Source organism: Salmo trutta, chromosome 21 (assembly GCF_901001165.1).
Source record: "Salmo trutta chromosome 21, fSalTru1.1, whole genome shotgun sequence".
In the NCBI taxonomy this organism is placed as follows: domain Eukaryota; kingdom Metazoa; phylum Chordata; class Actinopteri; order Salmoniformes; family Salmonidae; genus Salmo; species Salmo trutta.
In genome coordinates, this window is record NC_042977.1 from 52,364,882 (window position 1) to 52,378,047 (window position 13,166).

At 44.9% G+C, this 13,166-nt stretch overlaps 1 protein-coding gene across 2 annotated transcripts in view; it reads right to left on the minus strand.

Annotated features, from left to right (window-relative positions):
* colec12 (collectin sub-family member 12) overlaps nt 1-13,166 on the minus strand; it is a 112,187-nt gene that overhangs the window by 69,475 nt on the left and 29,546 nt on the right. For both annotated transcript variants that reach the window (XM_029706146.1, XM_029706145.1), the window contains exon 3: nt 3,457-3,579. In XM_029706146.1, coding sequence (XP_029562006.1) covers nt 3,457-3,579 — 123 coding nt within the window. The remainder of the gene's footprint in view (nt 1-3,456; nt 3,580-13,166) is intronic.

The following is a 13,166-nucleotide window of genomic DNA, read 5'->3' on the forward strand; positions in this document are numbered from 1 at the left end:
AGTCAGTAAGGTAACCAACCAGTCAGTCAGTCAGTCAGTCATTCTGTCATCCTGCCAGGTATCCAGTACAACATCCCTCCACTAGTCAGTCAGTCAGGTAACCAGTCAGTCAGTCAGGTAACCAGTCAGTCAGTCAGTCAGTCAGTCAGTCAGTCAGTCAGTCAGTCATCCTGCCAGGTATCCAGTACAACATCCCTCCACTAGTCAGTCAGTCAGGTAACCAGTCAGTCAGTCAGGTAACCAGTCAGTCAGTCAGTCAGTCAGTCAGTAAGGTAACCAACCAGTCAGTCAGTCAGTCAGTCAGTCAGTCAGTCAGTCAGTCATTCTGTCATCCTGCTAGGTATCCAGTACAACATCCCTCCACTAGTCAGTCAGTAGGGTTGAATGACAGGAACCCGGTTACAGATTTACCTAGATTTATGGTCCGGTTTGGCTGTTGGTAGAACATGGCACTTGCAACACTAAGGTTGTGGGTTAGATTCCCACGGGGTTCACAATGCAGGTAGAGCTATTATCTCATCATGGTAAAATCTTTTCTTGTGACAGGTAGTCCCTACATTTGCTGCAGCATACAGTAGACTATGCTACAGTAATATAAGAACCAAATGAGCGTCTAATTTACACATATCCATCTGGTTTTCAGGGGTTACCCTATTTGTTATTGTAAATAATTGCGCCTGCAAAGTTTTAAAACAGCCTATTACTTGAATATTGTTGCATTACATCAGTGCACGCACAAGCATTCTCTCTGAGTCAATTCCGCATCTACTAAGCTATATGTTTTTTAAAACATGTCACTACAAGGAACAACAGATAGTCCCCCCAAAAAATCTAAAGGAAGTTTGTTCTGAAGTGTTTATCCTATAGCTGACAAATATAAGATCAACAAACGTGTTCTTTTTCTTCTATGTATTTAACCCCATGTAAACAGTCTCCATATATAGTTCCATACATTTTTTCAACTGGTACCGGGGGACCTTGTGAGGCCTGTGGTTGAGTCTTGTGAGGCCTGTGGGCGTCCTAGAGCCAAACATGTACATGTTCGTGAGAGTCTCATCTTTGCAGAGGCGTCATATTAGTGTGTAGTCCAAATGATTTGGGCGGTACGTTCAGAAGTTGGCAGATTGGCTATATCAACTTCAGATGACTCTCCTGACACTTGGAGGTCGTAGAGCAAAACAGTCCAAGGACAGCACAGATAGAGTGTACATGTACTGTAGTGTCCCTGTAGTGGACTTTATTCATTTAAGCCCTTTAACTGCATGTCCAATTCGTGATGGTAAATGACAATTGTAATATATTGCTATTGGGCAGTGTCCATTGGCCATATGATATATTGCCAGTGCCAACATTTCATACTGCAAATGTCTAATGGACACTGTCCATTTCCAATGTATTTAAGCAGTTATTTACCATCACCAAATAGACAGGCTGAAATCAACACCAACGAGTGAGGGAGAGAAAAAAATAGCTCTGCTAGTCTGTCCCGAGTTCAATGAGCCCAACAATTGGGCATTTCAGCAATGTAACAGCATGTCCAATTTGTGATAGTAAATGCCCATTGTAATATATGGTTAATCGAAAGTGTCCATTACACATATGTTGCCAACATGTTATACGACATTGGACAGTCTCCAATGTCAATATATATAAATAGGGATTTCCCACAGTGTCCATTGCACATATAGTATATTGCCAGCGCCAGCATATTATACTGCATTGAACAGTGTCGATTTTCAATATATTTCAAAAGGGATTTCCAGTGGAAATATCCTGAATTGGGCAGGCCATATCTCAGTGCTAGAACATAGCAGTTCAGTTGGATTGTTGGTTCACTAGTTTGAAATGAAAATTCTGACTTCCAATGCTCAAACATGACAAATAGACCTTCTAGGCTGATTCGGGACTTAACATACTGATATATACACCATTTGGTCATTATAAAAGCCATTTAAACATGGTTTGTTGACTTTGGAGTTTGGAACCTGACTTTCCGTGATCATATGTGGCAAATGAACATGACATCCTGATTTGGTACTTTCAATACTTACATGTAGCATTTGGATGTTAAATATGCCATTTGGACATGTTTCACTGACTTTTGGGTTTGGAACCTGACTTCCTATGATCATATTTAAAAGTGGACCTTTCGCGCATTTGGAGTATTATATGCTTGATACAGACATAACATAGGCCTTATGGACAAAATCACATATAATAAGACAAAACTATATCCATGTGGTTTGTTAGTAATAGATAATTTACAAACAATTAGAAAAAACTGAAAAAATACTTTTTACTATGGTTTTGATATTTGTAATTTCAACATTGAGATGTGACTTTCTGTCAATCTGCGATATGGTTTCTGACGGTAGAGTGCACGCGCCATCTATACGATATTTGGTTTATTACATGGTCCTTTAGGCATCTGCAATTTCCAACATGTTTTGGATGATCTGCCATCGAAATTGGAGGTATTTGCTTTTGTTTATATTGTTTGTCCAATGGTAATGTTGTCTCAGTGATGTAGTGTTGTGTTAGTCAGGTCCAAGTTGTCTCACTGATGTAATGTGTAAAGGTTAGTCTGGTCCATGTTGTCTCATTGATGTAGTGTTGTGTTAGTCAGGTCCATGTTGTCTCATTGATGTAGTGTTGTGTTAGTCAGGTCCATGTTGTCTCAGTGATGTAGTGTTGTGTTAGTCAGGTCCATGTTGTCTCAGTGATGTAGTGTTGTGTTAGTCAGGTCCATGTTGTCTCAGTGATGTTGTGTTAGTCTGGTCCATGTTGTCTCAGTGATGTAATGTTGTGTTAGTCAGGTCCATGTTGTCTCATTGATGTAGTGTTGTGTTAGTCTGGTCCATGTTGTCTCAGTGATGTAGTGTTGTGTTAGTCTGGTCCATGTTGTCTCAGTGATGTAGTGTTGTGTTAGTCAGGTCCATGTTGTCTCAGTGATGTAGTGTTGTGTTAGTCTGGTCCATGTTGTCTCATTGATGTAATGTTGTGTTAGGCTGGTCCATGTTGTCTCAGTGATGTAGTGTTGTGTTAGTCAGGTCCATGTTGTCTCAGTGATGTAGTGTTGTGTTAGTCTGGTCCATGTTGTCTCATTGATGTAGTGTTGTGTTAGTCAGGTCCATGTTGTCTCAGTGATGTAGTGTTGTGTTAGTCAGGTCCATGTTGTCTCATAGATGTAGTGTTGTCCTTTCAGTTTTGGGGTGAAACCTTACAGCCTTTAAAACATTCAACCAACAGAAACACAGCCAAGACACTAACTCTAATCCCAACCCTAACCCCGGACACCCGTGTGTGTTTAGGGTGCTATTTAGAGTAGGGTCTACTAACCGGGTGTTTTACTTGGACTATTATCCAACCTGGTGAAATAAAGACAGACAGATAGACATACAGACAGATAGATAGACAGATAGATATACAGACACATAGACAGACAGACAAACATACCTTTATGTCCAAGCAAAGCCACAGCAATGGTGAGCAGGGCACATAGTACATAGAGCAGAGCTATAGCAGCTCTCAGAGCCCAGTCATTCTTACACTTGGTGCATTCAGGGCCTTCCTGGATCCCTGGAAATATAAAACACAACACACAACCATCACAACACACAACCATTACAACACACAACCATTACAACAAACACACAACCATTACAACACACAACACACAACCATTACAACACACAACCATTACAACACACAACCATCACAACACACAACACACAACCATCACAACACACAACACACAACCATCACATCACACAACACACAACCATTACAACACACAACCATCACATCACACAACCATTACAACACACAACCATCACAACACACAACCATCACAACACACAACCATTACAACACACAACCATTACAACAAACCACCATTACAACACACAACCATTACAACACACAACCATTACAACACACAACCATCACAACACACAACCATCACAACACACAACCACTACAACACACAACCATCACATCACACAACCATTACAACACACAACCATCACAACACACAACCATCACAACACACAACCATCACAACACACAACACACAACCATCACAACACACAACACACAACCATTACAACACACAACCATCACAACACACAACACACAACCATTACAACACACAACCATCACAACACACAACACACAACCATTACAACACACAACCATCACAACACACAACCATCACAACACACAACCATTACAACACACAACCATTACAACACACAACACACAACCATCACAACACACAACCATTACAACACACAACCATTACAACACACAACCATCACAACACACAACCATCACAACAAACAACCATCACAACAAACAACCATCACAACACACAACCATTACAACACACAACCATCACAACACACAACACACAACCATCACAACACACAACCATTACAATACACAGCCATTACAACACAACCATTACAAGACACAACACAGAACCATTACAACACACAACCATTTTAATACACAACCCAAATTATTTTCCAGACCTTTAGTTTTGAACAGAACCATAATATATTTTTTGTTTGGTTCCACTTTTCCGACCAGCAAAATAAAGTTCTGAACTGGTTCTAATCAAATAAAAAAAAAGATTGGATTATATTGTTCCTTTCTGTTCCATTTTAAACCTCTGAAATATATATTTTTCTACATTAAGCTCATTAAATTACTTCACCAATCAGTGCAGATAGATCAGCTTGCTATGGAGCAATTAAGTGATTACATCTGTATAGGAAAGTTGTTAAGAGCAAATTTTATTTTGCCGTAACATCATGGTTTAACCTCTTACATCTAGATGTTCCGCTAGCGGAACACCTGTTCCAATATCCAATGATGGGCGTGGCGCGAAATACAAATTCCTCTAAAATCCGAAAACTTCAATTTTTCAAACATATTACTATTTTACAGCATTTTAAAGACAAGACTCTCGTTAATCTAACCACACTGTCCGATTTCAAAAAGGCTTTACAGCGAAAGCAAAACATTAGATTATGTCAGCAGAGTACCCAGCCAGAAATAATCAGACACCCATTTTTCAAGCTAGCATATAATGTCACAAAAAACAAAACCACAGCTAAATGCAGCACTAACCTTTGATGATCTTCATCAGATGACAACCCTAGGACATTATGTTATACAATGCATGCATGTTTTGTTCAATCAAGTTCATATTTATATCAAAAACCAGCTTTTTTACATTAGCATGTGACGTTCAGAACTAGCATACCCCCCGCAAACTTCCGGTGAATTTACTAAATTACTCACGATAAACGTTCACAAAAAACATAAATTATTTTAAGAATTAGAGATACAGAACTCCTCTAAGCACTCGATATGTCCGATTTTAAAATAGCTTTTCGGTGAAAGCACATTTTACAATATTCTCAGTAGATAGCCCGGCATCACAGGGCTAGCTATTTAGACACCCACCAAGTTTAGCACTCACCAAAATCAGATTTACTATTAGAAAAGTTTGATTAGCTTTGATGTTCTTCGTCAGAATGCACTCCCAGGACTTCTACTTCAATAACAAATGTTGGTTTGGTCCAAAATAATCCATAGTTATGTCCAACAGCGGCGTTTTGTTCGTGCGTTCTAGACACTATCCGAATGGTAAATAAGGGTCGTGCGCATGGCGCATTTCGTGACAAAAGATTTCTAAATATTTCATTACCGTACTTCGAAGCATGTCAACCGCTGTTTAAAATCAATTTTTATGCAATTTTTCTTGTAAAAAAGCGATAATATTCCGACCGGGAATCTGCAATTAGGTAAACAGACGAAAGAAAATAAATCACTGGGTCGACTCGGGCACGCGCCTAAGCCCTTTGTCCTCTGATAGACCACTTAGCAAAAGCGCTCGTGTGTTTCAGCCAGGGCTTTGAATTACGTCATTCAGCTTTTTCCCGGGCTCTGAGAGCCCATGGAAGCCGTAGGAAGTGTCACGTAACAGCAGAGATCCTTTGTAATGGATACTGATAATCAAGAAGGGGAAGAAATGGTCAGACAGGGTACTTCCTGAACAGAATCTTCTCATGTTTTGGCCTGCCAAATGAGTTCTGTTATACTCACAGACACCATTCAAACAGTTTTAGAAACTTGAGTGTTTTCTATCCAAAGCTAATAATTATATGCATATTCTAGTTTCTGGGCAGGAGTAATAATCAGATTAAATCAGGTACGTTTTTTATCCAGCCGTGAAAATACTGCCCCCTATCCATAACAGGTTAATCACAATGGTAGACAATCCCTTAGTAAACATTTGGACAAAATTGCGTTTTACCAGATACAATGCTATTTCACAATAAACAAATGAACAAGAGATTTTCAGCCCACTTATAGGGAGGGCATTGAACATGTACGGCTCTTATACAAATGACTGATGATTGGATGAGAGAAATTGACAATAAAAAGCTTGTGGAAGCTGTTTTGTTAGACTTCAGTTCAGCTTTTGACATTATCAATCATAATCTGCTGCTGGAAAAAGTTATGAGTTATGGTTTTACATCCATTTACATTTACATTACATTTAAGTCATTTAGCAGACGCTCTTATCCAGAGCGACTTACAAATTGGTGCATTCACCTTATGATATCCAGTGGAACAACCACTTTACAATAGTGCATCTAAATCTTTTGGGGGGGGGGTAGAAGGATTACTTTATCCTATCCCAGGTATTCCTTAAAGAGGTGGGGTTTCAGGTGTCTCCGGAAGGTGGTGATTGACTCCGCTGTCCTGGCGTCGTGAGGGAGCTTGTTCCACCATTGGGGTGCCAGAGCAGCGAACAGTTTTGACTGGGCTGAGCGGGAACTGTGCTTCCTCAGAGGTAGGGAGGCGAGCAGGCCAGAGGTGGATGAACGCAGTGCCCTTGTTTGGGTGTAGGGCCTGATCAGAGCCTGAAGGTACGGAGGTGCCGTTCTCCTCACAGCTCCATAGGCAAGCACCATGGACTTGTAGCGGATGCGAGCTTCAACTGGAAGCCAGTGGAGAGAGCGGAGGAGCGGGGTGACGTGAGAGAACTTGGGAAGGTTGAACACCAGACGGGCTGCGGCGTTCTGGATGAGTTGTAGGGGTTTAATGGCACAGGCAGGGAGCCCAGCCAACAGCGAGTTGCAGTAATCCAGACGGGAGATGACAAGTGCCTGGACTAGGACCTGCGCCGCTTCCTGTGTGAGGCAGGGTCGTACTCTGTGAATGTTGTAGAGCATGAACCTACAGGATCGGGTCACCGCCTTGATGTTAGTGGAGAATGACAGGGTGTTGTCCAGGGTCACGCCAAGGTTCTTAGCACTCTGGGAGGAGGACACAAGGGAGTTGTCAACCGTGATGGCGAGATCATGGAACGGGCAGTCCTTCCCCGGGAGGAAGAGCAGCTCCGTCTTGCCGAGGTTCAGCTTGAGGTGGTGATCCGTCATCCACACTGATATGTCTGCCAGACATGCAGAGATGCGATTCGCCACCTGGTTATCAGAAGGGGGAAAGGAGAAGATTAATTGTGTGTCGTCTGCATAGCAATGATAGGAGAGACCATGTGAGGATATGACAGAGCCAAGTGACTTGGTGTATAGTGAGAATAGGAGAGGGCCTAGAACAGAGCCCTGGGGGACACCAGTGGTGACAGCACGTGGTGCGGAGACAGATTCTCGCCACGCCACCTGGTAGGAGCGACCTGTCAGGTAGGACGCAATCCAAGCGTGGGCCGCGCCGGAGATGCCCAGCTCGGAGAGGGTGGAGAGGAGGATCTGATGGTTCACAGTATCAAAGGCAGCAGATAGGTCTAGAAGGATGAGAGCAGAGGAGAGAGAGTTAGCTTTAGCAGTGCGGAGAGCCTCCGTGACACAGAGAAGAGCAGTCTCAGTTGAATGCCCAGTCTTGAAACCTGACTGATTAGGATCAAGAAGGTCATTCTGAGAGAGATAGCAGGAGAGCTGGCCAAGGACGGCACGTTCAAGAGTTTTGGAGAGAAAAGAAAGAAGGGATACTGGTCTGTAGTTGTTGACATCGGAGGGATCGAGTGTAGGTTTTTTCAGAAGGGGTGCAACTCTCGCTCTCTTGAAGACGGAAGGGACGTAGCCAGCGGTCAAGGATGAGTTGATGAGCGAGGTGAGGTAGGGGAGAAGGTCTCCGGAAATGGTCTGGAGAAGAGAGGAGGGGATAGGGTCAGGTGGGCAGGTTGTTGGGCGGCCGGCCGTCACAAGACGCAAGATTTCATCTGGAGAGAGAGGGGAGAAAGAGGTCAAAGCACAGGGTAGGGCAGTGTGAGCAGGACCAGCGGTGTCGTTTGACTTAGCAAACGAGGATCGGATGTCGTCAACCTTCTTTTCAAAATGGTTGACGAAGTCATCCGCAGAGAGGGAGGAGGGGGGGGAGGGGGAGGAGGATTCAGGAGGGAGGAGAAGGTAGCAAAGAGCTTCCTAGAGTTAGAGGCAGATGCTTGGAATTTAGAGTGGTAGAAAGTGGCTTTAGCAGCAGAGACAGAAGAGGAAAATGTAGAGAGGAGGGAGTGAAAGGATGCCAGGGCCGCAGGGAGGCGAGTTTTCCTCCATTTCCGCTCGGCTGCCCGGAGCCCTGTTCTGTGAGCTCGCAGTGAGTCGTCGAGCCACGGAGCAGGAGGGGAGGACCGAGCCGGCCTGGAGGATAGGGGACAGAGAAAATCAAAGAATGCAGAAAGGGAGGAGAGGAGGGTTGAGGAGGCAGAATCAGGAGATAGGTTGGAGAAGGTTGGAGAAGGTTTGAGCAGAGGGAAGAGATGATAGGATGGAAGAGGAGAGAGTAGCGGGCCCTGAACAGACTGGGATCCATCCTTGGAAAAGAGCACACAGTGCCATTTACAGAACAGAAGTAGATCAACCACCAAATGCATTTCCATCGCCCTCACCTCAATTTGGATTATATACAGTGGGGAGAACAAGTATTTGATACACTGCCGATTTTGCAGGTTTTCCTACTTACAAAGCATGTAGAGGTCTGTAATTTTTATCATAGGTACACTTCAACTGTGAGAGACGGAAGCTAAAACAAAAATCCAGAAAATCACATTGTATGATTTTTAAGTAAATAATTAGCATTTTATTGCATGACATAAGTATTTGATCACCTACCAACCAGTAAGAATTCCGCCTCTCACAGACCTGTTAGTTTTTCTTTAAGAAGCCCTCCTATTCTCCACTCATTACCTGTATTAACTGCACCTGTTTGAACTCGTTACCTGTATAAAAGACACCTGTCCACACACTCAATCAAACAGACTCCAACCTCTCCACAATGGCCAAGACCAGAGAGCTGTGTAAGGACATCAGGGATAAAATTGTAGACCTGCACAAGGCTGGGCTGGGCTACAGGACAATAGGCAAGCAGCTTGGTGAGAAGGCAACAACTGTTGGCGCAATTATTAGAAAATGGAAGAAGTTCAAGATGACGGTCAATCACCCTCGGTCTGGGGCTCCATGCAAGATCTCACCTCGTGGGGTATCAATGATCATGAGGAAGGTGAGGGATCAGCCCAGAACTACACAGCAGGACCTGGTCAATGATCTGAAGAGAGCTGGGACCACAGTCTCAAAGAAAACGATTAGTAACACACTACGCCGTCATGGATTAAAATCCTGCAGCGCACGCAAGGTCCCCCTGCTCAAGCCAGCGCATGTCCAGGCCCGTCTGAAGTTTGCCAATGAACATCTAGATGATCCAGAGGAGGAATGGGAGAAGGTCATGTGGTCTGATGAGCCAAAATTTAACTTTTTGGTCTAAACTCCACTCGCCGTGTTTGGAGGAAGAAGAAGGATGATGAGTACAACCCCAAGAACACCATCCCAACCGTGAAGCATGGAGGTGGAGACATCAGTCTTTGGGGATGCTATTCTGCAAAGGGGACAGGACAACTGCACCGTATTGAGGGGAGGATGGATGGGGCCATGTATCGCGAGATCTTGGCCAACAACCTCCTTCCCTCAGTAAGAGCATTGAAGATGGGTCGTGGCTGGGTCTTCCAGCTTGACAAGGACCTGAAACACACAGCCAGGGCAACTAAGGAGTGGCTCCGTAAGAAGTATCTCAAGGTCCTGGAGTGGCCTAGCCAGTCTCCAGACCTGAACCCAATAGAAAATCTTTGGAGGGAGCACTCTGCGCACCAGGGACACATGCTCGGAGCGTGTAGCGGAGTAAATCAGAATGTCATCGATATACACCACTACACCCTGCCCGTGCAGGTCCCTGAAAATCTCGTCTACAAAAGATTGGAAGACTGAGGGAGCATTCTTCAACCCGTACGGCATGACGAGGTACTCATAATGCCCTGAGGTGGTACTAAATGCTGTCTTCCACTCGTCTCCATCTCGGATACGCACCATGTTGTACGCACTCCTGAGATCCAGTTTAGTGAAGAAGCGCGCCCCGTGCATTAACTCAATCGCCGTGGCGATCAAAGGTAGCGGGTAACTGTACCCCACCGAAATTTTATTGAGACCTCGATAATCAATGCACGGGCGCAGACCACCATCCTTCTTCTTCAGAAAAAAGAAACTCGAGGAGACGGGTGAAATGGAGGGCCGAATGTACCCCTGACGCAGGGATTCGGAGACATATGTCTCCATAGCCACCGTCTCCGCTTGCGACAGGGGATACACGTGACTCCTGGGAAGTGCAGCGTCTACCATGAGATTTCTCACAATCCCCCCGTCGATGGGGTGGTAATTGAGTCGCCTTCTTTTTACAGACAGCGAGAGCCAAATCGGTATATTCGGGGGGAATGCGCATGGTGGAGACCTGGTCTGGACTTTCCACCATAGTAGCACCAACGGAAACCCCTACACACCTACCTGAGCACTCTCGCGACCACCCCGTGTGAGCCCTCTGTGGCCAAGAAAAAGTGGGGTTATGACAAATTAACCAAGGTAGACCCAGCACCATGGGATATGCAGGAGTGTCCATAAGGAAAATACAAATTTTTTCCTTGTGACCCCCCTGCGTCATCATACTCAAAGGAGCTGTGGCTTCCCTGATTAACCCTGACCCTAATGGTCGACTATCTAAGGTGTGAACGGGGAAAGGCACATCCACGGGTACAATGGGGATCCCTAAACTATGAGCAAAAGCTTGATCAATGAAATTCCCAGCCGCGCCTGAATCTACTAGCGCCTTATGCTGGGAACGCGGGGGGAAAAAAAAAATAAGGAAAAGTAACAGACACAAACATAAATACAACAGAGGGCTCTGGATGAGAATGGTGCCTACTCACCTGGGGTGGCGCCAGAGTACCCTGCCTGTTACCTCGATTCCCAGAGGAACCTACCCGGCACCGACCAGCAGTGTGATCTTTGCGGCCACAGATGGTGCGCGAGCGGGAACCCCCTCCGGTCTCCCTGTGCACCCCCTCTCACAGTTCTCTGGGTCTAGGAGAGGGGGTGCAGGAGGATGGAACCACCAGACCTTGATCTGGACATCCGCGAGCAGCCAGCAGGTTGTAGAGCCGGATGGACAGATCCACCAGCTGGTTGAAGGTGAGGGTGGTGTCTCTGCAGGCCAGCTCCTGACGGACGTCCTCACACAGACTGCAGCGGTAGTGGTCAATCAGGGCCCTGTGATTCCATCCCGCACCGGCTGCCAAGGTCTTGAACTCCAGGGCAAAATCCTGGACGCTCCTCGTCTCCTGCCTCAGATGGTAGAGGCGCTCACCCACTGCTCTGCTCTCGGGTGGATGATCAAAGACTGCCCGAAAACGGCGGGTGAACTCCTCATAATGGTCCAACGCCGCATCTCCTCCTCCACACACAGTGCTGGCCCACTCCAGGGCTCTCCCGGTGAGGCACGAGATGAGGGCAAAACTCTTCTCACGGTCAGATGGAACTGGGTGGACCGTAGCCAGGAAAACGTCTAATTGGAGTAGGAAACCCCAGCATTTGGCAGCACTTCCGTCGTACCCCTGAGGCTTGGATAGACGAATGCCACCGGGTTCAGGTTGAGAAGGGGCACTCAGGATAGACCCCGGTTGGGCTGGTGGAGGCGCTGAAAAGACTCAGTCCGAGATTCTGTCATCGACGTGTGTGTAAGTGGCAAGGAAGTCAGGCGCAGGAGAAACCAACTTGGTATAACTGGAGTTATTTAATAAAGAATAAACAAACACGAACTCCAAAACCAACGTACATAAAAATAACATGGGTAAAAAATACCCGTAGCTCACCAATACAAAATACACGAAACCGATAACAAATAAAACAATCTCGGACAAGGACATGAGGGGAAAAAAGAGTGTTAAATACACAACATGTAATGAATGGGATTGAAATCAGGTGTGTAGTAAAATCAGACAAAACCAATGGAAAATGAAAAATGGATCAGTGATGGCTTGAAGACCGGTGACGTCGACCGCCGAGCATCACCCGGACTTCGGCAGAAGTCGTGACACCTCGTCTATAACAACTTTGAAATTTTTTCAAATAACCATGGAGTAGACTTTGTGTCTCTGAACAACTGGTTATCAATATATAGTTTATCGACGACAAGAGCTACTCATTTCCCTTTTAATCTATTTTCCTTGAAAATTGGATACAGAACTTTACGCCGTTCTGCAAATTCCTTCGGGGACTGGTCATTCATGCCAATTTTGGTCCCAGCAAGTCTTTTACCCAGGCTTTGAACCATTATTTGATCTTTAAAGGAAGCAAATTGGGCAATGATTGGGCGTTCATACCTCTGCCCTCTCTGTTCCGAATCGGTGTACATGTTCGAGTTGGATTTTGTCGATAGCTTCGCGTGGAATCTGAAGCGCTGTAAGGAGGAACTCTCTAACTACAGATTCAGGAACTTCTCGTTCTTTCTCTTGGATACCTGTAAGTACCAGATTCTCTCTCATGGATCTAGTCTGTATGTCAAGTAAGGCTTCTCTCAGAACGGTGTTCTCCTTTTTAAGTTAATTCACTTCTATCATGTCCTGACCAGTAAAGGGGTTATTTGTTATTATAGTTTGGTCAGGACGTGGCAGGGGGTATTTGTTTTATATGGTTTTGAGTGTGTGTTTATGTAGAGGGGTGTTTGATTTATGTATTCCGGGGTTTTTGGTTTAGTTCTATGTTGTATAGTTCTATATCTGTTCTACGGTATTTAGATCTATGTTTAGGTAATTG